This window comes from Theropithecus gelada, chromosome 17 (genome assembly GCF_003255815.1).
Source record: "Theropithecus gelada isolate Dixy chromosome 17, Tgel_1.0, whole genome shotgun sequence".
Taxonomy (NCBI): Eukaryota; Metazoa; Chordata; class Mammalia; order Primates; family Cercopithecidae; genus Theropithecus; species Theropithecus gelada.
In genome coordinates this window covers 33,457,921-33,485,520 of record NC_037685.1, presented here as the reverse complement: position 1 = coordinate 33,485,520, position 27,600 = coordinate 33,457,921, and the positions used below count along the sequence as shown (strand labels likewise).

Genomic DNA, 27,600 nt, shown 5'->3' with positions numbered 1-27,600 from the left:
CTAATGCAAATACCTTGGCAGACACCTGCATGCTGTTTTCTTGCATGTTCATAATGGCTTCAGAAATCTTGACATCTATCGGGTCCATGACCGACTCAATGTTGAATGGCCCCTCCAGTCGCTCTGCCACCAAGAGCATTGCATCTGTTAAAATACAGGAACATGATTTATTTGTGAACTGGGAGCTCCAGGTTCCCAACCTGTGTTTAAACATTGTTAAAACAACTGGATGAAAAATAACCGTGCATTCACGTTTTTAAATTTGCTTTCATTATAGTACAGAATGAAATAGATGACTGAATCTTAATGATTGTATTTTGTTTGAAGATTCAAAATTATTTTATATGTCTAGAACCAGGGCTGAAAATAAGGAAATTAGTCCAAATGCAGAATGTTAAATATATCTAATGATTCCACATGAAGTAAAAAGAGTATTAGGTCAGGGATCAGCTGCATTTAGAAAAGGAGGTCTTGCCTATCTTCTTCTGGAGTCTGGGGAAAACTGAGAATATGAGGGAAGACGTGCTGATTTGTGAATTTGGATGCACAAAAGTCAAGACCCAATTGAAGCATATCTACCTGTGTGAAGCATTTCTGGGTCTCTCAAGATGTATAGATCTGTCTGGATGTGATCACACTACTCAGCATTCCTTTCAGCATTTGCACTTTGACATCTTTTGGGGGACAGGGGAGCTTCTCTGATTTGGTTTTGTATATTCAGTGCCTATTATGGTACCCACCACATTATAAGCTCTCAAAAAAGTTGATGAAATTACACTGAACTGAAATGAACGCAGTATTGCTTGGAAATATTTAGTTTTCTGTTGAAGACATCAGCTATATTCAAAGTCTGAAAGCTACTGTGGCCTGGGGGAAAAAGGAAAAGTTTTTGGGTTGGATCATAAGGACTTAACATAGAGTCACAGTTCAAAGTTATGGGGTTGAAATCATCTCTGAGCAGGTTCTCTTCTTGTTTAAATTAAAACACTCTCTCCTTTAGTAGAACTTATCTTCTATAGGTAAGGTGAGAAGCTGTTTCATTTGTATCATAAAGTGGGGAAGTTTCCCTTTGGTGATTTCAATGTTTCTGTTCCACACTGAACCCTGACCATGGTACTAGACTTGCAGGTTCTGAGGCCTGCAAACTCATCTCCCCCAGCCACAATAAAAGTGCCCAAGTTAACCCTTTCTTAAGCAGGTGCCTTCTTGGCCTTGGGAAAAGGCAATCCTATTGATGACCCAGCACTCTTCAACATAAAACTAAATGGCCCCATTTGCCCAAACTACCAGTTCCTATATTTCTATTCATTATCTCAATTCATTTGCCTTGTTATATAAACTAAGATAACACATTTTTGATATAAGTAGGCCCTATTTATTTTTCTTTTAATGTAGACCACCAGTCAGAATATGCTGCTTTATGTTGTTTCTTATCTGGTTTATGCCATTACTAATTTTTAAAAAACACAATATAAGTAAAAACATGAAATAAAATTAGATTCTCCTTTGAGGACTCCAAAGCCAGTATACATTGGCTCAAAACTTCAGGATCATCCTTAGTGAGACCTTTTGCAAACTTAAAAATTTGCTAAGGGTAGATTTCATGTTTTTTTAAATTACCCACAATAATAAGAACACTAATGACTATTATATTGATTAATTTCAGTAGTTCTTACTAATCAAAATACCTGTTGATAAATCATTAACTAGTGTGAATGTATGCAAATACATTGAAATACTGGATTCCTTTTACTAAAAAACACATAAATTATTAAAATTATTAGAAAAGCTCAGAGAAAATGTATGTGAAACAGCTAGATAAAATAACGTGGATGCACTGACTATAATGATACATAGGTTTTTGTGAAGAATAGGAGGAAGACTGACAAAGGGCATCAATAGTGTGTTTTTGGGCTTATATTTTTCTGATGACAGAGCTGTTTCTGAAAAAAAGCTACCTGATAGAAGGCCAGAGAAATCTACACAAATAACATGATGTCTAAAAGAAGAAAAAAATTTAAAAAGCAAACATATGTGTATTCTCATGATATAATCACCCTCATCCCCAGTTCCCTATTTTGTTCTAAATATTCATGACATGCAAGGAAAAGCAGCTTTTCAGAAAACTCCTCCAATATTTTTCGAGGTCACTGTAAACGGTCAGGTTCATAGCTACTGCCTGTAGAGGCCAAGTTCAAACACATGATGAGGTGACAAAGCAGTGGAAGGTCAGAGCTGTCGGCCCTGGGACTTGGAAAAGGCCTCAAAATGAATGGTGGCTCTTCTTTGACCCCAGGCCCCAGGCGGAGAGAGGGTCTGCATGGCCCACTGAGCAGCCGCGTGCATCTGTGCTTGACTGCTTTGCTTCCCACCCGCCAGGCAAGCCTGTCATGATCAGTCAAGCTCCCTGGAGGAGAACCTCCTTCCCACCTTGGGGCTGAGGAAAGCCATGCCTTAGGACATGACACCTCAGCCTCTCTCTCAGCTCAAAGTGAAGAAAACACAAAATACCTTGGTGACATCAAGGCAGTAGTTGGTAAGCTTCTCTGAAACCAGTTAAGTCACAACATAGCATAACTTACTCCAGAGGCTGCCATCCTGGGCTGTCTTAATTATCTCTGTGCCACTTATATTTTGAAATATTGGGAACATTATTTTTAACTCTGCTCTTGGAGCTGTTTTCTCTTGCCAATTAAATCAGGACACTTACAGTATGTCAGCTAAAGATCAGCAGATCCCTTCTGCTTACATCTCCTGTGTTGCCCGTTTTGTTTCTCCTTGAAGAAGACTGTTTCCTCCCTAAAGCAGTATGTAATTTTTATCTGGAGAATAAAATTTAGATATATTAGAAATAACTGATATATCAGCATGAAGAGTGGATGTACATAGACAGACACTGACTCTGTGTTACTATAGGGTTGGTGGGGGGCATGTAGCAGCTCCACCAGAGGTGCCCAACCAAAGGCAAGGAGCCAGGATGCAGGTAAAACTGCGCCTCTGGGCCAAGGCCCTCTACTTGTGTAAGCATGGGGTTTCTGGTTAGGAATAGAAGACTGTGGAGTCAGGTGCCCAGGTTTCAATCTAGACTCCTCCACTAAATGGCTGGGAGATAATATACAAGTCATTTAGCTCACAAAGTCCCATTTTCTTAATCTATGCAACGGAGATTATGACAATATATGCCTCATAGTGGTGGTAGGCACAATGAAATGAGATCGTGCTTGTAAAGTTATTCAGCACAATGACCAGCACAAAATTAGCTCCTAACAAAGCTTAGCTTTTGTAAGTCACCACCTCCAGGCACTGTAAGGGGAAAGGAAAGGACCAATTTGCAAGATATTTTGGTGGAAGTATTGACAGCAATTGCTATGAGGAATAAGGGAGTAAAAGGCACATGGATGACTTTAAGATGCATAGCTGGTGCTCTTCTGCATGTTAAATTAATCTTTTGATAATAGCTGCCTTTGGATGGATGAGTTCATTAGTGAAAGATACAAACCTGCATTATTTTCTCATGATGTGCTTATTTGCCAATTAAAGATGACTGCAATATCTTTGACATTCTTTTCACTGAGAGGTGGGGTTTATGTCCTGTCCTCTGAATCTGGATTGGCTCAGTGACTCCTATGACTGACAGCATGTGGTTGAAGTGACACTCTGCCAGTTTCCAGTGCTAGTATTTAAGAGACCACTTTCTGTCTCTTACAAGACTCTACTCTGAGATCACAGTGCTGGAGAGGGCATGTGTAGGGATTCCAGATGACAGTCCCAGTTGAGCCTAGATCTCCATCTGCCCTTGCCAAGGTGCCAGACATATGAGCAAAGCCATCTTGAACCTTCCAGACCAGACCATCTGCCAGCTGATTACCACTTGGTGACCCAGTCAACACCACATGGAGCAGAATAATCAACTAGTTGAGCCTTGCCTGAATATCTGGTCCACAGTGATATGGTTTGGCTATGTCCCCACCCAAATCTCATCTTGAATTGTAGTTTCCATAAACTCCATGTGTCGTGGGAGAGACCTAGTGGGATATAATTGAATCGTGGGAGCAGTTATGCTGTCCTCATGACAGTGGGTGAGTTCTCATGAGATCTGATGGTTTTATAAGGGGGTTTTCCTCCCCTTTGCTCATACTTCTCCTTACTGGTGCCATGTGAAGAAGGACATGTTTGCTTCCCATTCTGCCATGATTGTAAGTTTCCTGAGGCCTCCCCAGCCATGCAGAACTGTGAATCAATCAAATCTCTTTCCTTTATAAGTCACCCAGTCTCAAGCAGTTCTTTATAGCAGCATGAGAATGGACTAATACACACAGTACACTGATTTATAATAGTAGGACTGTTATTTTAACCTGCTAAATTTGAGGATAATCTGTTTTGTGGCAAGAGAAAACTAGAACAGCCAAATGATAATATTTATAAACTACTCAGATAATTTCCCCTTTTTGTTTGACAGGACCTAAATGTTCAGAATTTTAGTCAATTAATATTTAACAGATTTAGCATTTATGATGTCTCCTCTGATTACAAACATTGGGATGGTCAAGAAAATATAAAATGTTGTCCAGAAAGGAACGGAGAATTTGCTCTAATTTCTACAAGGCATTATGGTACACCAAAGGCACATCAGCTAGCCTCAGGTGAGGAACCATGTCTCCCTTGGAATGTGAGAGAGATACAGAGTAGGTTTGGAAGAAGGAAACAACTCTGATTTTTGTCTAAGTATTGACTTCATGAAGAGTGAAGTTTCTTGACACAGGGAGGTAGCCATTATCTGCTATGTCTGGATGGCATTGGATTAAAACCTATCTTACTGCTGTTTTTGGTAAGGAGATTCTTAAATGTTTATGTTCCCTTAGAATATAAATCTTAAGTGTGACTCAATATGACTATATATACACTTTCAATTTGCTTCTTGAGAAAAAGAGACATAAAATCAGAAATGGCTTTCCTGAATGCCACTGACTTTAACCTAGAACATAATGATTTTCAAAGTGTTTTAGACAAAGCAAGAAGATAAACTCATTTTTTAAAAATGATACGATATTCAATGAGAACACATGGACACAGGGAGGAGAACACACACCGGAGCCTGTCGAGGGGTGAGAGGGAAGGGGAGGGAGAGCATTAGGACAACTACCTAACGTATGTGAAGCTTAAAACCTAGATGACAGGTTGATAGGTGCAGCAAACCACCACGGCACATGTATACCTACATAACAAACCTGCACATTCTGCACATGTATCTTGGAACTTAAAGTAAAATTTAAAAAAATTACCAAAAAGATATGTTTTTAAGATTCTCCTAGGTAGAAAAAACCTTGAAAATTCAATTCAAATAAGCTCAAGTTAATCTAATAACTATTTGTTAAGTACCAAAGAGGGTCACTATAAATTGGTAGGGGCACAGAAGCTGTGCATGGTGCTGCCTTCATGGAGTTTAGAATCTTTTTGAAGTGACATAGATGAAGCATATTAAAATTTTTTAAAAAACTTTCTTTTGGGGGATATTTGACTTAAGATGATAATGTGTCATTTCAGTGTTCTCAGTAAGTCATCTAAATTTGTCCTTAATGATCAACTCTTTGAAAAATAAAATCTGTAAGCACAATCTACCTTATTGTTGTATCAGAAGTCCATGGCACCCAATTTTTCTCTTTTCTTTAGAGGCAATGCTCACCTACTCTTAACTATCTGCTGCATGTGTGTTTTAGCTGAACCAAGATATTTTCCCCACTGAGAAGCATACAAAAGAATTTTTAAAAATCAAGCAATTTAAAAAGTACTCTGGTAAATTCACTCATTGGCACCCAGTTATTCATTAAAAGAAAAAGAAAAAGAAAAATGTGGCTGCAGTGTTTATATATAGGCTGATTAATGCCCATGGCATGAATGTAATTAGGGGCACTGCTGTCTCCTGTGGTGTGTTGGAGACAGGCACGTTGAGTACACACATCCTTAGCTTTCACCCAAATCGGTGAATTAAAATGCTTATGAGATCTTGAGTTGGAATGTGTTTCAGGAGAGGCTGGAAAGAGAGCACAGCTAGTGGGGACTTAGGAGTATATAACCACAGCAGGCAGCCAGGATCTGAATGACCTGGAAAGAGGGACAACTTGGGACTACAAATTACCCAGGCAGAAGGTCCTAGCCCTTTTTGGAGTATTGAAACATTTTTGTTTCTGATTTTAAAAATTATCTCTGGCTTTGTTGCTCTCTAATCTCTTCTCTGACATTGCTAGCAGAGCTGTCTTTTAAAAACGTGCATTTGATTGGGCCACTTCTCTGCTCTAAAGGCATAAAGTCTGACCCTCTTAGTCTGGCATAAGAAAGGCCCTTCATCAAATTGGATAAAGAGTCAAGACTCATCAGTGTGCTGTATTCAGGAGACCCATCTCACATGCAAAGACACACATAGGTTCAAAATAAAAGGATGGAGTAAAATTTACCAAGCAAATGGAAAGAAAAAAAATGCAAGGGTTGCAATCCTAGTCTCTGACAAAACAGGCTTTAAACCAACAAAGATTAAAAAAAAGGCAAAGAAGGGCATTACATAATGGTAAAGGGATCAATTCAACAAGAAGAGTTATCTATCCTAAATATAAATGCACCTAATAAAGGAGCACCCAGATTTATAAAACAAGTTCTTAGAGACCTACAAAGAGACTTAGATTCCCACACAATAATTGTGGGAGACTTTAACACCCCACTGTCAATATTAGACAGATCAACGAGATAGAAAATTAACAAGGATATTCAGGACTTGAACTCAGCTCTGGATCAAGTGGACCTAATAGACATCTACCGAATTCTTCACCCCAAATCAACAGAGTATACATTCTTCTCAGTGCCACATGACACTTATTATAAAATTGATCACATAATTGGAAGTAAAACACTCCTCAGCAAATGCAAAGGAACTGAAATCATTAACAAACAGTCTCTCAGACCACAGCGCAATCAAATTAGAACTCAGGATTAACGGACTCACTCAAAACCACACAATTCATGGAAATGGAACAACCTGCTCCTCAATGACTCCTTAATAATGAAATTAAGGCAGAAATCAAGAAGTTTTTTGAAACCAATAAGAACAAAGAGACAACATACGAGAATCTCTGGGACACAGCTAAAGTTGTGTTAAGAGGGAAATTTATAGCACTAAATGCCCACATCAGAAAGCTACAAAGATTTCAAATCGATACCCTAACATCACAATTAAAAGAACATGAGAAGCAAGAGCAAACTAATCCAAAAGCTAGCAGAAGACAAGAAATAACTAAGATCAGAGCAGAATTGAAGGAGATGGAGACACAAAAAACCTTCCAAAAAATCAATGAATCCAAAAAATCAATGAATCCAGGAGCTCCTTATTTTCTTTTCTTTTTAAAGGTCAACAAAATAGATAGACTGTTAGCTAGGCTAATAAAAAAGAAAAGAGAAGAATAAAATAGACACAATAAAAAATGATAAATGGGATATCACCACTGACCCCACAGAAACACAAACTACCATCAGAGAATACTATAAACACCTCTATGCAAATAAATTAGAAAATATATAAGAAATGGATAACCTCCTGGACACATACAGCCTCCTAAGACTAAACCAGGAGTAAGTTGAATCCCTGAATGAACAAATAACAAGTTCTGACATTGAGGCAGTAATTAATAGCCTATCCAACCAAAGAAAGCCCAGGACCAGACAGATTCACAGCCGAATTCTACCAGAGGTACAAAGAGGAGCTGGTACCATTCTTTCTGAAACTACTCCAAACAATTGAAAAGGAGGGACTCCTCCCTAACTCATTTTATGAAGCCAGCGTCATACTGATACCAAAACCTGGCAGAAACACAACAAAAAAGAAAACATCAGGCCAATATCCCTGATGAACATCGATGTAAAAATCCTCAATAAAATTCTGGGAAACTGAATCCAGTAGCACATCAATAAACCTATCCACCACAATCAAGTCAGCTTCATCCCTGGGATGCAAGGCTGGTTCGACATATACAAATCCATATATGTAATCCATCACATAAATAGAACCAAAGGCATAAACCACATGACTCTCAATAAATGTAGAAAAGGCCTTTGATAAAATTCAACATCCCTTCATGTTAAAAACTCTCAATAAGCTAAGTATTAATGGAACATATCTCAAAATAACAAGAGCTATTTATGACAAACCCACAGCCAATATCATATTGTATGGGCAAAAGTTGGAAGCATTCCCTTTGAAAACTGGTACAAGACAAGGATGCCCTCTCTCATCGCTCGTATTCAACATAATATTGGAAGTTCTGGGCAATTAGGCAAGAGAAAGAAATAAAGCATATTCAAACAGGAAGAGAGGAAGTCAAATTGTCTCTGTTTGCAGAGGACATGATTCTATATTTAGAAAAGTCCATCGTCTCAGCCCAAAAACTCCTTAAGCTGATAAGCAACTTCAGCAAAGTCTCAGGATACAAAATCAATGTGAAAAAATCACAAGCATTCCTTTATACCAACAATAGACAAGCAGACAGCTGAATCATGAATGAACTCCCACTGACAATTGCTACAAAGAGAATAAAATACTTAGGAATACAGCTAACAAGGGATGTGAAGGACCTCGTCAAGGAGAACTACAAACCACTGTTCAAGGAAATAAGAGAGGATTTATTTATATTAAACAAATGGAAAAACATTCCATCCTCATGGATAGGAAGAATCAATATCATGAAAATGGCCATACTGCCCACAGTAATTTATAGAGTCAATACTATTTGCATCAAACTGCCATTGACATTCTTCACAAAATTAGGAAAAACTACTTTAAATTACATACGGAATCAAAGAAGACCCATCTAGCCAAGACAAAGAACAAAGCTGGAGGCATCATGCTACCTGAGTTCAAACTACTACAAGGTGACAGTAATGAAAACAGCATGGTACTGGTACCAAAACAGACATATAGACCAATGGAACAGAACAGAGAACTCAGAAATAACACCACACATCTACAACTATCTGATCTTTGAGAAACCTGACAAAAACAAGCAATGGGGAAAGGATTTCTTATTTAACAAATGGTGCTGGAAAAACTGGCGAGTCACATGTAGAAAACTGAAACTGGACCTCTTCCTTACACCTTATATAAAAATTAACTCAAGATGGATTAAAGACTTAAATGTAAGACTGAAAACTATAAAAACCCCCGAAGAAAATCTAGGCAATACCATTCAGGATATAGTCACAGGCAAAGACTTCATGATGAAAATGCCAAAAGCAATTGCAACAAAAGCCAAAATTTACAAATGTGATCTAATTAAACTAAAGAGCTTCTGCACAGCAAAAGAAACTATCATCAGAGTGAACAAGCAAATGACAGAATGGGAGAAAATTTTTCCAACCTACCCATCTGACAAAGGTCTAATAGCCAAAGTCTACAAGGAACTTAAAAAATGTACAAGAAAAAAAAAACTATCAAAAATTTGGCAGAGGATATGAACAGACACTTTTCAGAAGAAATTTATGTGGCCAAAAAACATATGAAAAAAATCTCAACATCACTGATCATTACAGAAACACAAATCAAAACCACAATGAGATACCATCTCATGCCAGTCAGAATGACAATTATTAAAAAGTCAAAAAACAACAGATGCTGGTGAGACTGTGGGGAAATAGGAAGGCTTTTACACTGTTGGTGGGAATGTAAATTAGTTCAACCATTTTGGAAGACAGTATGGCAATTCCTCAAGGATCTAGAACCAGAAATACCAATATACTCAGCAATGCCATTACTGGGTATATACCCAAAGGAATATCATTCTACTGTAAGGACACATGCACATGTACATTTATTGCATCACTGTTTACAATAGCAAAGACATGGAACCAACCCAAATGCCCATTAATGATAGACTGGATAAAGAAAATGTTGCACATATACACCATGTAATACTATGCAGTCATAAAAAGGAATGAGATCATGTCCTTTGCAGGGACATGGATGAAACTGGAAGCCATCATCCTCAGCAAACTAACACAGGAGCAGAAAACCAAACTCCGCATGTTTTCACTCATAGGTGTGAGTTGAACAATGAGAACATATGGACATAGGAAGGCAAACAACACACACCAGGGCCTGTTGAGGGGGAAGGGGGTGGGAACTTAGAGGATGGGTCAATAGGTGCAGCAAACCACCATGGCACACATATACCTGTGTAACACACCTGCACATTCTGTATATGTATCCTGAAACTTAAAGTAAAATAAAATAAAAATAAAAATGAGAAAGGCCCTTCATACGCTGGTCCCTACCTACCTCACCAGCCTTACCTAATATCAGCCTGGCACCTCTCCCCCTAAACAAGGATTCTCCCCTTTCAGCTCAAACAGAACTCTTTAAACGACATTGAACTTGGAGCTCTCCCCAACACACAATCCATCCTGAAACCAATGTCAGACACATTTTTCTAAGCACAGCCTTATTATCATTCTACCTAATCAAGAACTTTCAAGGGTTCAGGTTTACAAAGAGATTAATAATCAGACTCCACTCTTGGCTTCTCATTCATTTCTCACTACTCAACATGTCCTAGGGTTTTCTGCTATTACAAATAATGCTGCAGTGAATACTCTTGTACACAATTCAACCTATGTACAAATAAATCTGTTGGATAAAGTCTTAGGAAGTGAAACTGCTGGATCAAAGATACGGGCTCACAAAATTTTGATAGTTTTGCCAAAGTTCTCTTCATAAAGGCTGTACTTGTTTATATTCTCACCAGCAATACATGACAATATCTGATTCTTTAAGTCTCAGACGTTGATATGTTAAGATCAAACGTTTGGATCTTTGTCCATCTGATAGAGTAAGAAAGTGGCATCTCAGTGTGGTTCTACCCTGAATTTCCCTCATTATAGGGTAGGTTGGACATCTTTTAATAAGTTTAAAAGCTATTTGTTTCCAGTGCTTTGTGTCTTCCTCTTCTTTGTCTATTTATTTTACTGTTGGATTTGTTTTCATTTTGACATAAAAAAGTTTCTTTTTAAAACAATAAAAACAACCAATCCTTTTGTTTCATGAATTACCAATATATTCCCTTAGTTATTGTTTATTTTTCTCTTCATTCACGGTGGAATTTTCTATGCAGAAATTTTTTAACTTTTATAGTTAAATTTACCAATCATTTGTTTACATTCCCTCAGTCTTGTACATACTTACACAGGTCTTCTCCTTTCTAAGTTCACCTCCATGACTTAATCTATTACCATTTATATTTTCACTCACTGGCCTCATTAAATGCAGTCCAGATACTCTACTGTTCCAGGGCCTTCTTCCTGGAATATTCTCCCTCTAGATGTAGACATAACTCATTCTTTTATTTTCTTCAGGTCTCTACCCAAATGACCCATCTCAGGAAAGCTTTCTCTAATAACCCTACAACTCCTAGTCACTCTTCCCATTGCTTGATTCTTCATAGCAATGATCATCTGCTGACTTATTATATTTGTTATTGTTCCTCTTTTCCAAATATTATGGAATGTTTAAAAAGGCAAGGATTTTGTTTGTTTTGGTTATTGCTGTAGTTCCAATCTCTAGAACAATACTTGGAGCCTAAGAGGTGTTATGAAACATTTGTTAAAAGAATCACTGGAATAAATTTTAAAAATCTTTCTGTATTTTCTTCCAGAAAGTTTATAAAAACTAACTTGCTACCTTCTCCTCTGTGCTAAAACTCCCTATCCCTACTCCCTTGCCATGAACACCATCACAAATGCCCACAAAACTTTATTAGCACTGGTCTACAGGATAAATGGCCCCTTGGTGGCTTTTGATGTGTTATAACATAGATGAAGAGTTTCTGTGGGAATTCAGAATCTTATTGTACTTTTTTATTAGGTAGAAATAACTTTTTAGTTCTTTTAGCTTGAAATTGAAAAGTGTGGCTGCTTTTGCTTCTGTCAGAGGTTATTTCTAGGTTAAGCTAAAAAAAAAAAAAAAAATAAAAAGATGTTGATATTTTTGGCTTTACCAAACAAGGGAGTTCCTACTGCTTTTCAAGACTCTAAGTTTATCATTAACTTTCAAGACAATCTCTGTGATGAATGTCATTTTTGTTTCTTCCTTGTAATTTGTCCACATTCAGTAAACATCAAATTGTTGATTGTCTTTTTCTCATTCGGCCAATCCTGTATGGTGTTTAGGTTCATATAAAAAGATCACACCATGACAGGAATCAGATGTAGTTACAGAAATCATAGTACCCAGAATGAGGTAAACAATAGAAAATGGAAGTTAACCAATTAAATGCAATTTAAAACAGTGTACAGATATCAGATTCAAAAATAAAACAGGGACAGCCATCCAGAATAATGACAGTAACCAAAGAACTAAGGCCAAATAAAAGAGAATTTAATGAAAACAACTGTTTAATTTGAAATCAAATCCAGGGAGAGGAGGAGAGAACAAATATACAAACTAAATTAATTCTGAAACCAGTGCAAACAAAGAGGCTTATTTTGCTACAACACTGCAAAAGAAAATGCAAATTGTGGTAGAAAATAATTCAACAGTAGTCCTCGCACAGTGCAGAAATTAGAATCTACAGGATTCATTTTCCGACACTGGCTTCTTTTTAGGAGAATGATGCATTGTATTTCATAAAAACATAATATATTCATGTAAGCATCATCTCATTGCTATATTATATCTTTGAGATGTTTAGTTACATCATAAGCCAGGAAAAGTAGGCCTTGTAAATCATGAATTTGATGGACATCAAAGTATATACTACCAACCATAACTCTTTATTTAAATTTTTATTGCTGATTCTTCATAGGAATAAGTTTTTATGTCATTTGTAGCTTGGAATGTTCAAATAACTCACGTCAACCTATCATTCCTTGCCTTAATGACAAGTCACAGAATTTAAGGGGTAAAGAGTTCTTAAAGATCTTTCTGAGAGAAGAACTGTGTGTATGTTTCCAGTACCTCCCACAGTGTTTTCGTAGCTAGTGGATTAATTTAGACCAACCCAAAGCAACTCATTAAATGTAAACAGCAGCTCATGGAGCAGTAGCCCTAGTGTCTGTTCTCACTCCATCTGGTATACCACGTGCCTAAATTGCACAAATAGCATCAACATGCTTACCCAGTATCTTATTTACTTACTAAATTCCAAGTGCTGAATTCACCATTTTAAAAGAGAATATTGAAGGAGAAAGCACAGATGATAGAGACAAAGCATTTTTTGTCCTATCTCAGATTTTTTTCATTCTTTCTATGCTGCAATTAGGCTTCTCTTTAAGTCTCTCGTAGTGACTCTGTTATTTCTACATGGGTACTGTGATCCTGAATTATCCTTCACAAAACTATAAAAGCATTCACATTGCTCCTTCATCTTTATTAACTTGCACATTTCACTTGAGTTACTTTGAATCCTTAACAGCTTGAATGGTTTTTCCACTCCCCTAGAGAGGCGGCATGGAGAGAGGCATGATTATAAGTGTGTCAGGCCCCGAGGCTTGGTGCCACCAGTCACAGGCTCTGTGACCTAGGGCAACTTACTTAACCTTTGTTAGTTCTGGGATTCATCTCTGCTATCAGGGAGACTCTTCCTACTTCACTGTGGGGGTTAAATGCAACACCAGGCAGGCAGCACAACAAATGCTTATTATTGTATTAAGATTGTTATTTCTTTATGAATGGGAGAGTTCCTTTTATTTCCCCATGAAGTTCATATGGAAGATACGACTTATCATCATCCCTGAAATGACAAAACCTTACTGAGACAGGTCTGTGTCCAGTTCACCCTCTTTATGTGTGAAGAAAGACACTGAGTCCCAGGGACATGAGGAGCCTGGTGATGTGGCTGGGCATGTGTGACAGAGCTGTGACCATTGTTGCGGGAAGTCAGGGACCCCGAACAGAGCGACCAGCTGGAGCTGAGCAGAGGAACATAAATTGTGAAGATTTCATGGACATTTATCTGTTCCCAAATAATACTCTTATAATTTCTTATACCTGTCTTACTTTAATCTTTTAATCCTGTTACCTTCGTAAGTTGAGGATGTACGTCACCTCAGGACCACTGCGATATTTGTGTTAACTGTACAAATTGATTGTAAAACGTGTGTTTGAACAATATGAAATCAGTGCACCCTGAAAAAGAACAGAATAGCAGCGATTTTCAGGGGACAAGGGAAGACAACCATAAAGTCTGACTGCCTGCGGGGAGGGGCAGAAGAGAATCATATTTTTGATGTTGCAGAGAGCCTATAAATGGATGTGCAAGTAGGGAAGATATCGCTAAATTCTTTTCCTAGCAAGGAATATTAATAATTAATACCCTGGGGAAGGAATGCATTCCTGGGGGGAGGTCTATAAATGGTTGCTTTGGGAGTCTTTGTCTCACACGGTTGAGATAAGGACTGAAATACACCCTGGTCTTCTGCAGTACCCTCAGGCTTACTAGGGTGGGGAAAAACCCCACCCTGGTAAATTTGAGGTCAGACCAGTTCTCTGCTCTCGAACCCTGTTTTCTGTTGTTTAAGATGTTTATCAAGACAATATGTGCATTGCTGAACATAGACCCTTATCAGTAATTCTGATTTGTCCTTTGCCTTGTGATCTTTGCTTTTGCCCTTTGCCTTGTGATCTTTGTTGACCCTTATCAGGAGTTGCTGATTTTGCCCTTGTCCTGTTTCCTCAGAAGCATGTGATCTTTGTTCTCTTTTTTGCCCTTTAAAGCATGTGATCTTTGTGACCTACTCCCTGTTCTTACACCCCCTCCCCTTTTGAAATCCTTAATAAAAACTTGCTGGTTTTGCAGCTTAGGTGGGCATCACGGTCCTACCGATATGTGAGGTCACCCCCGGAGGCCCAGCTGTAAAATTCCTCTCTTTGTACTCTTTCTCTTTATTTTTCAGCCGGCCGATACTTATGGAAAATAGAAAGAACCTATGTGGAAATATTGGGGGTGGGTTCCCCTGATAGACCATGGCCCGAGTCTCTGTCTTTTGGCCAGGTATCTTTCTACTCCATCATGCTGCCTCCTTCTCTACAATCAGTCCATCTATCATCAAGAAACAGGACCAGTTAAAATATCTTACAGTGTCATTGAACTACAAAAGTCTAAACTTTTCACCAGCCTATTGCAGTTAAGCAATTCTTCTATTTCTCCCTCCTTTGCCGTAAAAGTTAATAAACCAAATTGTCCCAGAGACCATTTGTTCCTGTAGTACAAGGGCTTGCAACCTACACGGAATGAATCACAAACCTCTCCCAGAACCAATAAAAAATAAATAAATGAAAAGTTAGGTGTGTTGTGGAATTCCCCATTGAATCCAAAGAGAGTGATTAGTGAGCAATTCAGTAAGCAATGGGAGCCCTTTTGTCCTACTTCTGCGCATACTGGTATTATTAAAAAGATATATATTTTTATTATTTTGTTACTCAGTGCCAGGTAAACCAAAATTCAAACAAAACAAAACAAACAAACAAACAAAAAACACAATACGTCCTGTAATCATGGGTCAGCAGACCCAAAGAAAAAGGTGGATTGTTTTAAAAAACAAAAAAACTCATTTTAGGAAGTGAATGACTTCATCTCATCTCTGATTTACCCCATGAAATGGCAAGATGACTTTTGTTATTTCTTCTGCCTTTTGAATCTTATTTAAAGCTATCAGCAAAATGCTGTATGGTGAAGATAAAGATCACCTTCCAGATGCGGAAGGAGAGAGAGAAAAAGGGAGGGGAAGACAGAGAGAGAGAAAGTGAGGGGGATGGAGAGAGAAGCAGAAGATGAGAGAGACACATCTTTTGTCATGTAGTATTTTCAATGGGCTTGGTACTGTTCTAATCCCTTTAGAGCATCGAGATTAGTTTTGTCTTCCCTACACTACAATGAAGTAGGAACTACCATTATCCTCTTTAATGGTTGGGGAAACTAAGACACTAGAAGTGAAATAACTCGCCCAAGGCTCAAGGTTGTAAAGGGCTAGGGAAGGTCCTATTCAGGACAGGTGAAAAATAACATTAGTGAATTTTCCTGGACTTGCCGTTCTAGCCAAGGAGACTTGCAGGAGTCTCAGAGAGGTGGGCATGATGGCGTGTGTGTGTGTGTGTGTGTGTGTGTGTGTGTGTGTTTGTATGTGTATTTAACAAGAGTGAGGCAGGGGAATCACTGTCTGCTCCAGGGAATTAAAATTATACTTCTCTGTCCCTGGTCCTTTATGAGGCTGCGTTTAACAAACAAGTGCCCCTGGGAACTGCAGCCAGCAGCCCTCATCTTGAAAGCTGTGAGCCCATACTTTCTCCTTCTGACACTTCTTTTAGTGTTCGGACTCTTTCAGAACTTCCCATGGAAAAGTAGCCTTGTGGATTTTGAGAATGCAGTGGTGTATTCTGGTCTTAAAAGATACACATGATTGGAGAAATAACATTTCCCCCTAGCGATAAAGTGAAAAGTAATTTATTTGTTTTTCAGAAAGGCGTAACTACATTTTTATTCGATTTTTAAAACTTCGAATGTTTCCTTTGCATGTGTCTGTTACACAAAATTTGTAAAAAGAAGACGAGGAGTAGAATAAAAGTCATCTGTGACTAAACAAGACAGAGATAATTAGAGGTAATATTTTGTGACACTTCGTTTCAGATGTTAACTCTAATAGGCATAATATTAGGATCAGGCCATGTATGCAATGTTTACCCATTGTTTTCAATTCAATAGCATCTAGTTAGATATCCCCCGTCATTATTCTATGAAAGCATCCTTTTTACTGGCTGAATGATACTCACTGTCAGCAATGCACTATAACCTCTGTAACAATTGTCTTATTGTTGGTTTTACAGATGCTTACCTGATTTTGCACTATTATAAAATATACTCCTTATCTCAGATTTGTCCCTATTTCTGATTATCTACTTTAGATTTCTTTAATTTGACATTTATTCATTTAAGAACAAAGTATAGTAAACACATTTGATTAATAAACATAAAAATTCAAACATATACTTTAGTATAGAATTCTTATAGGGAGATAAATGAAGGCAAAAAATACAGCTCTGATTCCACAATGTATTTCCTACATTTGAAAAACACATTCAAGCAGACATTCTATTTGTAGATTTAAACTTTCAGATTTTAAAACAGATCATTTGTTTCCCCCATGCAATCATAAAGGGGTTTAAGTGCATGAGACACAGGCTCTAGTCCTGCCTGCACCACAATATCAACATCTGACATTGAGCTCACGAATTCCCATCCGTAAAACTAAATGCTTGAATTTGTAGATATCTCATGGACTTTCTAGTTCCTAAATCATATGAAGCTATGACTAGTTTGGTCAACTAGGAGGGAAAGCAGTAAAGCACCTGGGGTCAATCAGGTCAGGGGTATTGGGCAGGTGTCCAGATAGACCAAAGAGAAAGTGGGCAGAGGCAAACTGATCCCAGACTTAGGTTCAGGTTGGGGACAAAAGTCGACAGAGGTGTTCAGTGTCAGAGTGAAAGATGCGGGTGGTGGAGACGAAGAAAAGCTATAGGGATGGAGTCCACAGAAGGAAACACAAGCTGTGTGGGTTAGGAGGATGTGCACTGTGGTAGCTGATTAAAAAGACAGAAGGACTGCAGAGATTTGTGCCCTGTCACAAAAATACTTGACCTTTACTTTTAGCTTCATTCTTAAGACTGTTTCCTCTCAAAATAATGTTAAAGCAAAGAAAAATTGGTGTAAAAGGTAGGCTTTGAAGAACGAATAGGAAGACATTAATATCACAGGAAAATGGGTCACAGGCCCATGAATCCATCCTGAAACCACAGTGCCAGTGAAGCAGGACTTTAACCATGGGGACAGCATTATCTAGCTGTGCGTGGCATTGTGTTAATGACTACAGACATTTTGAGGAGACAATAATAAAAGACGAGCGTATAGATATATACAGGCTCACCACATAGTCATTATCCAGATTCAAAAGCGAATGTGTGGCTCAGTTGTTGAGGGGCCACCTGTTAACATTCACTTCCTATGTACCCGCAGGAAGTCGTACATGCAGTATCTCATTTAATCTTCTCGATTCTAAGAGGTAGATGTTATTCTTAGGCTCATTTTGAAAAAAATAAAAATAAAACAAGCTTAATGGAGTGAGAGGTTCTGTACTGAGAACAGAATTGGATGCCCTCCCAGAACATGAGCCCCTGGCATCCAGGCTTTCAACCATTAACATCTCTGCTTCTAAACACTAATAAGTACATTAAAATGTCCATACTCAAAAGGCAATGTGAAAGGCCAGGAAATGCTTCCAGAATTTGTCACAACATTATAATAAGAGTTATGAAATATGAGAGATGTTCTTCAGTGAGGGAAATCTTTGTTGTCTTCATCAAATAAAGCATCCCATGTCACAGGCCTTCATGTTTTCTGAAATATTTCCTCTTAGTTTCTTTATGTACCTATGCAAGGTTTTCAGACGAAAGGATGGAGAAAATGTCTCCTCACTTAGGAATGAAATAGGAAAAAAATCAGAATATCTGCTATTTTACGATAGAGTCAATACTCCAAAAATTGATTTACAGTGCCTTCCTATCTATGTCCTCACCTAGTTTCAAGAGACTTAGGTAAGGTTATTTTTGCTAATACTCTTGAATTAACCTTAAGATACCTTTGAGTATTTAAAGATCAATAATACCACTTTTTCAAAGCAAACATGTATCTTAAAAACAGGTTAAAAGATTATTCTAAGAAAGGGAATAGATAATTTGGGCTACTAAACGCCAATGAAAGGGATTAATTTTAAAGAAAAAGCATGCTGATGTGTTCTAGAAAGGAATCATATCTATGTATAATCAATGTGTTGGCTGCTACACTTTTCAAAAATGTGGCTGTCTTTTAAATGCTGCATGTAATAATATGCAATAAATTTGCAAAAACTGTTTTATTCTAAAGTCTATGAAGCTCTGAATTCTGTAGTTAGTATGGACACGTTTGCCTACCCTACGTACCTCTTGGAACTACAAAACATCATTTGCAATTTAGACCTTAGCAAGATGGCAGATGTGCTGGAAGATACCTTGGGTAATTATTTTCCATTCTTCTTAATCATTCAGAATTTCAGATCTAGGTTTGAAGTTGCAGCTTAGCAAACCCACTAGCCTCTCCACTGTTAGCTGTTTAACTTCATCTGTATTTAATTTTTGTTTCTTTCATATTTCTTCTACACATATTCCCAGATGCCTTTAGGAAATAGGTCCATTCTGAATATATCACATAAATAAACTGCAATGGGGGAAGGCCTCTTCATTTTGAAAATGCCACACTGCACAACAGCTGAAAGGAAGGCTCATTGAGTAATATTAGCTTTCGTTTCTACGGGAGCAGTATAAGTGCTTTTTTCCCCAAAGCACTTAACATAACAAAATTGCCTCACTCATCACAGCAAAGCAGTCACCTTTAGAGTAGTGCATGAAGCTGTTTTTCAGGATGGAGTCACACTTCAGATGGGGCAAGAAATGAAGAATAATTCTGTGTCAGGTGGCAACGGTAGGGAAATTTAAGCAGGCAGAATAAAATTACTTAGTTGGAATTGTGTCAGAACCCCAAGACTAACAACTATACGGATACTAGAGTATTGAGAAAGGCTAGTGGTTCTTTATTGAATAAACCCATTCTGACTCTTGGCAGAAAGACGTGTCTACTGCATGCATGTTATACATCCATCTCTTTTCCTTCACATGTATTTGTTATGTATAAGTCTTAAGAATATTTAAAACATTTCAATCCAGAAAAAATAGATTTGTTCTTCTAAACTTGCATTAGATTGTATGTATTTACTAACACTATTCCATACACTTCCAAGCTAACCCTTATAGTTTACCATTTCCATATCAATAAACCAAACCCAGAAACCAATGCTTTCTAAACTTTATTACAAAATTATATTGACTGGACAACCAATCTCTTCCCCATTTCTCCTAAGTCATCTGCTGCATCCCTGGCCCCATACACCTAGGCCACAAAAAGACTGGGTCTGGACTTCCATTTTTGTTGTTGGTGAGAAAAAAACAGGCTTTAAAAGTCATTATTTTTAAAGGCTAATAACATCATCATAGTTTAAAAAATTTAGAAGATTTAAAATATTATAAAAAATATAAGCTCATAATAGAGCCTTTGGGATTAAAAATATATGTGCCAGATACTTAACCCTTCATGTTAGTATAACTTTTGAAGGACTAAGTCGTTGAAGATCAATGAAAGACTCAGCAGAACTAAAGATTCTCAACTCTTGACTTCATTGACAGTTAAAAGTGCATTATCATTTTCTGCACTCATTCATTTGATCAGTCAACATATGCTGAGTACCTGTGAGGTATAGGACTCTGTACTTGATGCCAGACTTCAGGAAAGACAGACAAGTAACACTTGAAATTATCATTCAGTGTGATGAGGGCTAAATAGGAAACATGTACCAAGTGCAATGAAACCTTGAAGAAAGAGCATTTAACTTAGTCTGGGCAGGGAAAGGGGAGCAGAGATAACTGGGGCTGGGTTTTTGAAGTTTGCTAGAATTGCTAGAAGTCAGCTAAGTAGAGAAGAAAGACTGAGGGAGGGTGGGGAAGCGTGTAAGTTGGAATATTAGACAAAGAGAACAGCAGTAAGAAAAAACAGGGAGACGGCCGGGCGCTGGGGCTCACGCCGGTAATCCCAGCACTTTGGGAGGCCGAGGTGGGCGGATCACGAGGTCAGGAGATCAAGACCATCCTGGCTAAGACGGTGAAACCCCACCTCTACTAAAAACACAAAAAATTAGCCGGGCGTGGTGGCGGGCACCTATAGTCCCAGCTACTCGGGAAGCTGAGGCAGAAGAATGGCATGAACCCGGGAGGCAGAGCTTGCAGTGAGCTGAGATGGCGCCACTGCACTCCAGCCTGGGCAACAGAGTGAGACTCTGTCTCCAAAAAAAAAAAAAAAAAAAAAAAGGAAAGAAAAAGGAAAACGAGACAGGGAAAAGTGTAACAACCACAGGGGATGAGAGGTCAAGTTCCAAGGGAAAATAATAACAGGTTAGACACCCAGTGAGTAGCTGAATATCCATGTCCTGGTTTAGAGAAGACAGTTGGGCTCTAGTGCAGATTTATGATGAAAAAGGAGGGACTATTGCCTAGAAACTCTCTTTCCAATTCTGCTGATATGTTCTTCAGCTTTCTTGGGAATAATGCCAACAAAACAAATTGATAATATAAATCATGCATGTGGACGGCATATACTTATACAAATCTAATTTACAAAATCATATGTGGCACAAATTAAGCAACATGCGATTATGTTCTGACAGCCCTTTTCTTGTAATTTGGCCCCATACCTATTTTGCTCAATCACTTCCTGCTCCTCAGTTTTCCTTCTCTGCAAGTTTTACCCACTTACCTTACCCTTTACACTTCTTGCTTTCTCTCCCTTCTCGCTTTCACCTTCCTCCCTGTGATGGTTAATACTGAGTGTCAACTTGATTGGACTGAAGGATGCAAAGTATTGATCCTGGGTGTGTCTGTGAGGGTGTTGCCAAAAGAGAGTAACATGTGAGTCAGTGGACTGGGAAAGGCCGACCCACCCTTAATCTGGGTGGGCACCATCTAATCAGCTGCCAGCATGGCCAGAATAAAAGCAGGCAGAAGGTCAAAAGACTAGACTGGCTTAGCTGCCCAGTCCACATCTTTCTGCCATGCTGGATGCTTCCTGCCCTCAAACATCAGACTCCAAGTTCTTCAGCTTTGGGACTTGAACTGGCTTCTTTGCTACTCAGCTTGCAGATGGCTTATTGTGGGAACTTGTGATCATGTGAGTTTAATACTTAATGAAGTCCCCTTTATATATAAATTTATCCTATTAGTTCTTTCCCTCTAGAGAACCCTAATACACTGCCTTTTCATATTACACACCAGTTATCTAACCACTGGATTCTCCTGTTTTCATATGTGTCACATTAGGATCTTCCTAAAGTAACAAGCTGATATGGTCTGGCTGTGTCCCCTCCAAAATCTCATCTTGAGTTGTAGCTCCCATAATTCCCACGTGTTGTGGGTGGGACCCAGTGGGAGATAACTGAATCATAGGGGCGGTTTCCCCCATACTGTTCTTGTGATGGTGAATAAGTCTTACGAGATCTGATGGCTTTATTAAGGAGTTTCCTTTTCACTTGGTTCTCATTATCTCTTGCCTGCTGCCATGTTAGATGTGTCTGTCACCTTCTGCCATGATTGTGAGGCCTCTCCAGCCATGTGGAACTGTGAGTCTATTAAACCTCCTTTTCTTTATAAATTACCCTGTCTCGGGTATGACTGTATCAGCAGCATAAAAATGAACTAATACACGAGTTGCCATGTAATGGATTAATCTCAAATACCTCTTTTTAAATTTTACCATGAATTTGGAGAATTGCTAAGAGCTTCTTCCTCTCAGCTCCCACAGTACTTGATTATCTCCATGCCTGCCTTTTATATATGGTGGCATAATGACCTGCTTTCTAATGTACTTCTCCTGCTAGACTTTGAGCTCTTGGAAGCTACGTACTAAAAATTATCTTTTACCGTTCTAGTGAACAGAACAACATCTAATGCATAGCAAATACATATTTTCAACAACAAATATATGCTAAAAGAAAGGATGAGAGGACTTCAGATCCTTGTGTGCATAGCAAATGCATAGATGGAGGTTTCACAGGAAGGGTAAAGACCTACTTCCAACTCCAGGATTTTGATTAGATGTAAGGAACAAACTTCTGACCTTGTCATATCTTTATTTATTCCTTAGCACAGGCTGCATGCAGACCAAAGAGATTCAATACATGAATATCTAACTGCTTCTAATTATTTCACTCTTAACCCATTAAGAAATAAATTAGCCAAACATAGAATGCAATAGAAGCCTTGGTTTTGCCTAATGTGTTAGATCCTTTGTCACATCAACAAGCGGGTAGAGAGGGAGGAATTGATGATATCTCTTCCCTGCAGATGTTGGAACCAGGGTATGTGGGAGATCAATGACTAAACTCTAGGTCTCTGCCCAGTCTTCTGTCCACCAGACCTCAATGCCTATTGATGGAGGTCCTAGGATGATGGCAGGTTGCCATGGGAGACAACAGTGGCAGCAGCCACAGACTCAATTTCAAATGACAGTGACACGTACACTCTACACGCATGACACAGTTCTCTGGTGGTGTCAAAATCAATGGCAGTGACTATTCATCTTCCACCCGTGTCTTTTATTACAATAAAAGCTTACTCTAGATTGCCTGGTGCATTTGTAAAAGCTTGCTGCCAGGCTGTAAATTTCAGAGCTGCCTTGCAGGGTTTCTTCTCAAAGTTCAGTACTTCCTAGAACACTGACTTCACACAAGTGAAGGAAAAAGGGAAAAGTAGACTTTCTTTTCTGGCTAAGAGCTGGAACTCTTCAATAGTAACCTGGGAATGCTTCTGCACTCCCAAAGGGCAGTGTGTGCCTAAGATGTCCTAAGTCAAAATGACTACTATGATTAACCTATTTATTATTTTGACATGCTAGCAAAAATGAGAGGGAAGAGCCATTTTCTCTGCTTTTATCTGGCTTGGATAACCATGTTACTGGGATAGAAGAGAAAAATTGATTGAAAGCAGAGGCACAGGGGTATAAAAACCATCATGATCTTCACACAACCCTTTTGAGTTTCTGTCACCATTCCTTTTAATGGATTCGTGTTATGCTAAAGGGCAAAGGTCATTCTAGAATAATGAAATGTCAAAGTCAACAGAGGGTGAATTGTGTAGCAGGTGTTAAACAAATGTACAGTACTTTAAATATTTACATCTGCAAATGGAAGTCATATTCCTATCTTCTGATTACTTACTAAGGCTTTTATCTACTGAGAGGGAGAAACTAGTGAATTCCTCTGATCCTGGGCTTCCCAGCTCTTCTCCAAGTCTTCTGAAACTCCAGGACCCTGCCCTTCCTCTTGTTTACAAATGAGGCTACTTTCTGAGTCTTATTTAGAAATCCGTAAAGTGCGTTGTTGAGAAGGTTAAATGAGACAACATATGAAGGAAGCAAATCCAATGTTTGGCATGTGATTGCCACTAAGTGAAAGTTATTTTTATTTCCTTTTTATATGTTCTTTCAATGGCCATATACTTAGGCAGGGAGATGGGCAATTTTCATTGTTAATGTCTGGTATATTACACAATGCTTTGTTATTACTCTCCGACTCTTTGTAATTATTTGTCTTTTGCTCTCTGTTTTACATAAACAGAATGTGATAATTTGGGGGAAATGAAAAAGAGATAAAACGTGATCAAATCCTATTTTACATTATTATAGGCAACAATTTCTTCCCTAGACCACCTCTGTTAGCTCATTAAAAAGTAGCCTTTCCTTACTCTAAGCATGTTTCAAGTTTACCTGGACCAGTGATTCATTCCTTTTTTTTTTTTTTTTTTTGAGACGGAGTCTCACTCTGTCGCCCATGCTAGAGTGCAGTGGCACAATCTCATCTCACTGCAACCTTCGCCTCCCAGGTACAAGTGATTCTCCTGCCTCAGCCTCCCAAGTAGCTGAGAGTACAGGTGTGCACTACCACGCCCAGCTAATTTTTGTATTTTTAGTAGAGATGGAGTTTTGCCATGTTGGCCGGGCTGGTCTTGAACTCCTGGCCTCAGGTGATTCACTTACCTTGGCCTCCCAAAGTGCTGGGATTACAGGCATGAGTCACTGCACCTGGCCCCTGGATCAGTGATTCACTCCTGACTACAATGAGAATCACTTAGAGACTTTTAAAATTCCCCATGCCCAGACTGAACTAGATAAGTCAGGATCTTGCATGTGGACCCCTGGCATCGGTGTAGACCCGCTGCCCAGCTCACTCTTGCCTCCGGACCTCCTATGCTCATTCAAAATCCAAATACCATATACTTCCACCAATAATTAAATAAAACAAACATCTGTTGAGCAAATACCATATGCCCAACTCTGTGCTGAGACATTTCAGCTGATGAATTTGCTCTCTATTTCACAGAAAAAATAGGGGACATTAAAACGCCTCCCAAGACTTCTTTGCCTCAGCTGCTTGTAGATCCCACTTCCTCTCCTCCCTCTGCAGGGGACCTTGTTCCTTCAGTCACACTGTTTCCCTTAGGCATTTGAACATGTGCAAATATCTTCAATTTAGAAATAACTTGAAAATCTACCTCTTATGCCCTATTTGCAGGCAAGCTCCTGAAAAAGAACAGCCTCCATCCAGGTCTTGTTTGCCTCCCAATAATTTCTTAAATCGTATTCATCTGGTTTTGGTCACAAACTGCTCTCAGTAAAACACCAAGAACTGATTAATTGCCAGTATCTGTCCTCTCTGTCACACTGGACGCTACTGATTTGTGCCTCACATTCTTCTGCGTGTCATGATGGGGCTCTATGTCTCTGTCTCCTCCTGCCCATCTTGCCGTATCTCTGGTCACTTCTTGTTTGTTTGTTTGTTCATTGGTTATTAACTATTAGTGTGCTCATTTCTTAAGCATTAATTCCTCCAGAGAATAGGCCTGAACCCTCTGTATACACCCTCTGGGTAGTTTCACCCATACCCATTAATCCGTTTCTCATTTTGATTTTTAAAAATTTCTATTTCTACTTATCTCACATAAAAACACGAAATCCTTATATATAGGTAAGACAGTCCCCCTCAAATGTCTTATATTTGTCAATTATGACCTGGCACTTGCTCTTCCTGCTGAATCCGTCCTTCAAATAGCATCCTTTTTTTCAAGAATGGTATCATACCCTGTTGCCCAAACCATTAACAAATGCTCTTTCCTTTTCCTTACTGTTATTATTTTTGAGCTGGAGTTTCGCTCTTTTGCCGAGGCTGGAGTGAAGTGGCATGGTCTGGGCTCACCGCAACCTCCGCCCCCTGGGTTCAAGTGATTCTTCTGCCTCAGCCTCTCAAGGTAGCTGGGATTATAGGCGCCCACCACCACACCCGGCTAATTTTTGTATTTTTAGTAGAGATGGGGTTTTGCCATGTTGGCCAGGCTGGTTTCGAACTCCTGAACTCAGGTGATCCACCCGCCTCGGCCTCCCAAAGTGCTAGGATTACAGACGTGAGCCACTGTACCCGGTCCCTTTTCCTTATTTTCATAACCAATGTAACACTAAGGTGTTGCTTTCCAAATTTTTTTCCCACACACCTACTATTTTAGTTCTAGCCCGAATCATATGATGATAGCTGAACAATAATCATAACCCTGCAACTTGTTTCTAGTGTTCCGCTTTTCCTCCCTTCAACCCAGCCTCCACCATGCTCCCGACTGATAGGTAGAAAACTCAGATCTGATCTGACCCCTTCTCTTCAGTCATTTAGACTGCTGGCAACTCCTTCAAAAGATCAGTAATCACCGGGCCCCAAAAGATCAGTAATCACCGGGCCCTATGACGTGGCTGTGGGCTGTGTTGGGTTTCCTCTTTTCTCCCTGCAGATTCATATGCCGAAGTCCTAACTTCCAGCACCTCAGAATATGGTTATATTAGGAGATAGAGTCTTCAAAGGGCTGACTAAAGTAAAGTGTGGTCATATGGATGGGCCCTAATCCGTTATAACTGATGTCCTTATAAGAAGAAGACATTAGGATGCAGACACACACAGAAGGAAGACCACAGAAAGACACAGGGAGAAGATGGCCATCTATAAGCCAAAGTTGGTTTCCGAAGAAACCAACCCTACTGACACCTTGATCTTGGGCTTGCAGACTACCGAACTGTGAGAAAATAAATTTCTGTTGTTTAAGCCACTCCAGTCTGTGGTACTTTGATATGGCAGCCCTAGCAAACTGATACACATACTATCCTTACCGGATCTTCAAAGCACAGCTCACATACTTCTGAATCCTCGGGCTGAGCTAGGAATCCCTTTTTTGAGCTCTGCTTCTATGTTCCAACAATAACAAACAAAACAGCAATAAGACCAGACCATGCCAGCAGGTGTCACTTCTGAAGCACCTGTGATGTGCTCTATATTCAGTACTTTACAGATGCTTTATCACTTACAAAACCTCTGCAACACTTGTCCCGTTTGTCCCTAAGTTTCAGTGAGATTAAAGATAGTACTAATAAAAGGAACTTAAATAGATACTGTATACCCATGTACACAGTAACATCATTCACAATAGCCAAGAAATAGAACACAACATCCATTGGTAGATTAATGATAAACAAAATATCGTGTGTGTGTGTATACACAAAATAGAGTATTATCATTCAGCCATAAAAAGTCATAAGATTATGACACATGCTAGAACATGAATAAACCTTGAGAACATTTTGCTAAGTGAAATAAGCAGGACACAAAAGGACAAATACTATGTGATTCCAGTTAAGTGGGGTAATTAGAATAGGCAGATTCATAGAGATCGGAAATAGAATGACCATTGCCAGGTACCAAAAGGAAGGGAAACAAGGAAATGGGGAGTTATTTTTAATGGACACAGAATTTCTGTTGGGATGATGAAAAATTCTGAAATTGGATAGGGGTGATTTATACAACATAGTGAGTATTCTTAATGCCACTGAATCGTACACTTAAAAATTGTTA

The 27,600-nt window shown here is 38.9% G+C and overlaps 1 protein-coding gene across 1 annotated transcript in view; it reads right to left on the bottom strand.

Moving 5' to 3' along the window:
- Positions 1-27,600, bottom strand: part of GPC6 (glypican 6) — a 1,182,247-nt gene that overhangs the window by 118,053 nt on the left and 1,036,594 nt on the right. Inside the window, exon 5 of the mRNA XM_025364357.1 lies at positions 14-144. Coding sequence (XP_025220142.1) covers positions 14-144 — 131 coding nt within the window. The remainder of the gene's footprint in view (positions 1-13; positions 145-27,600) is intronic.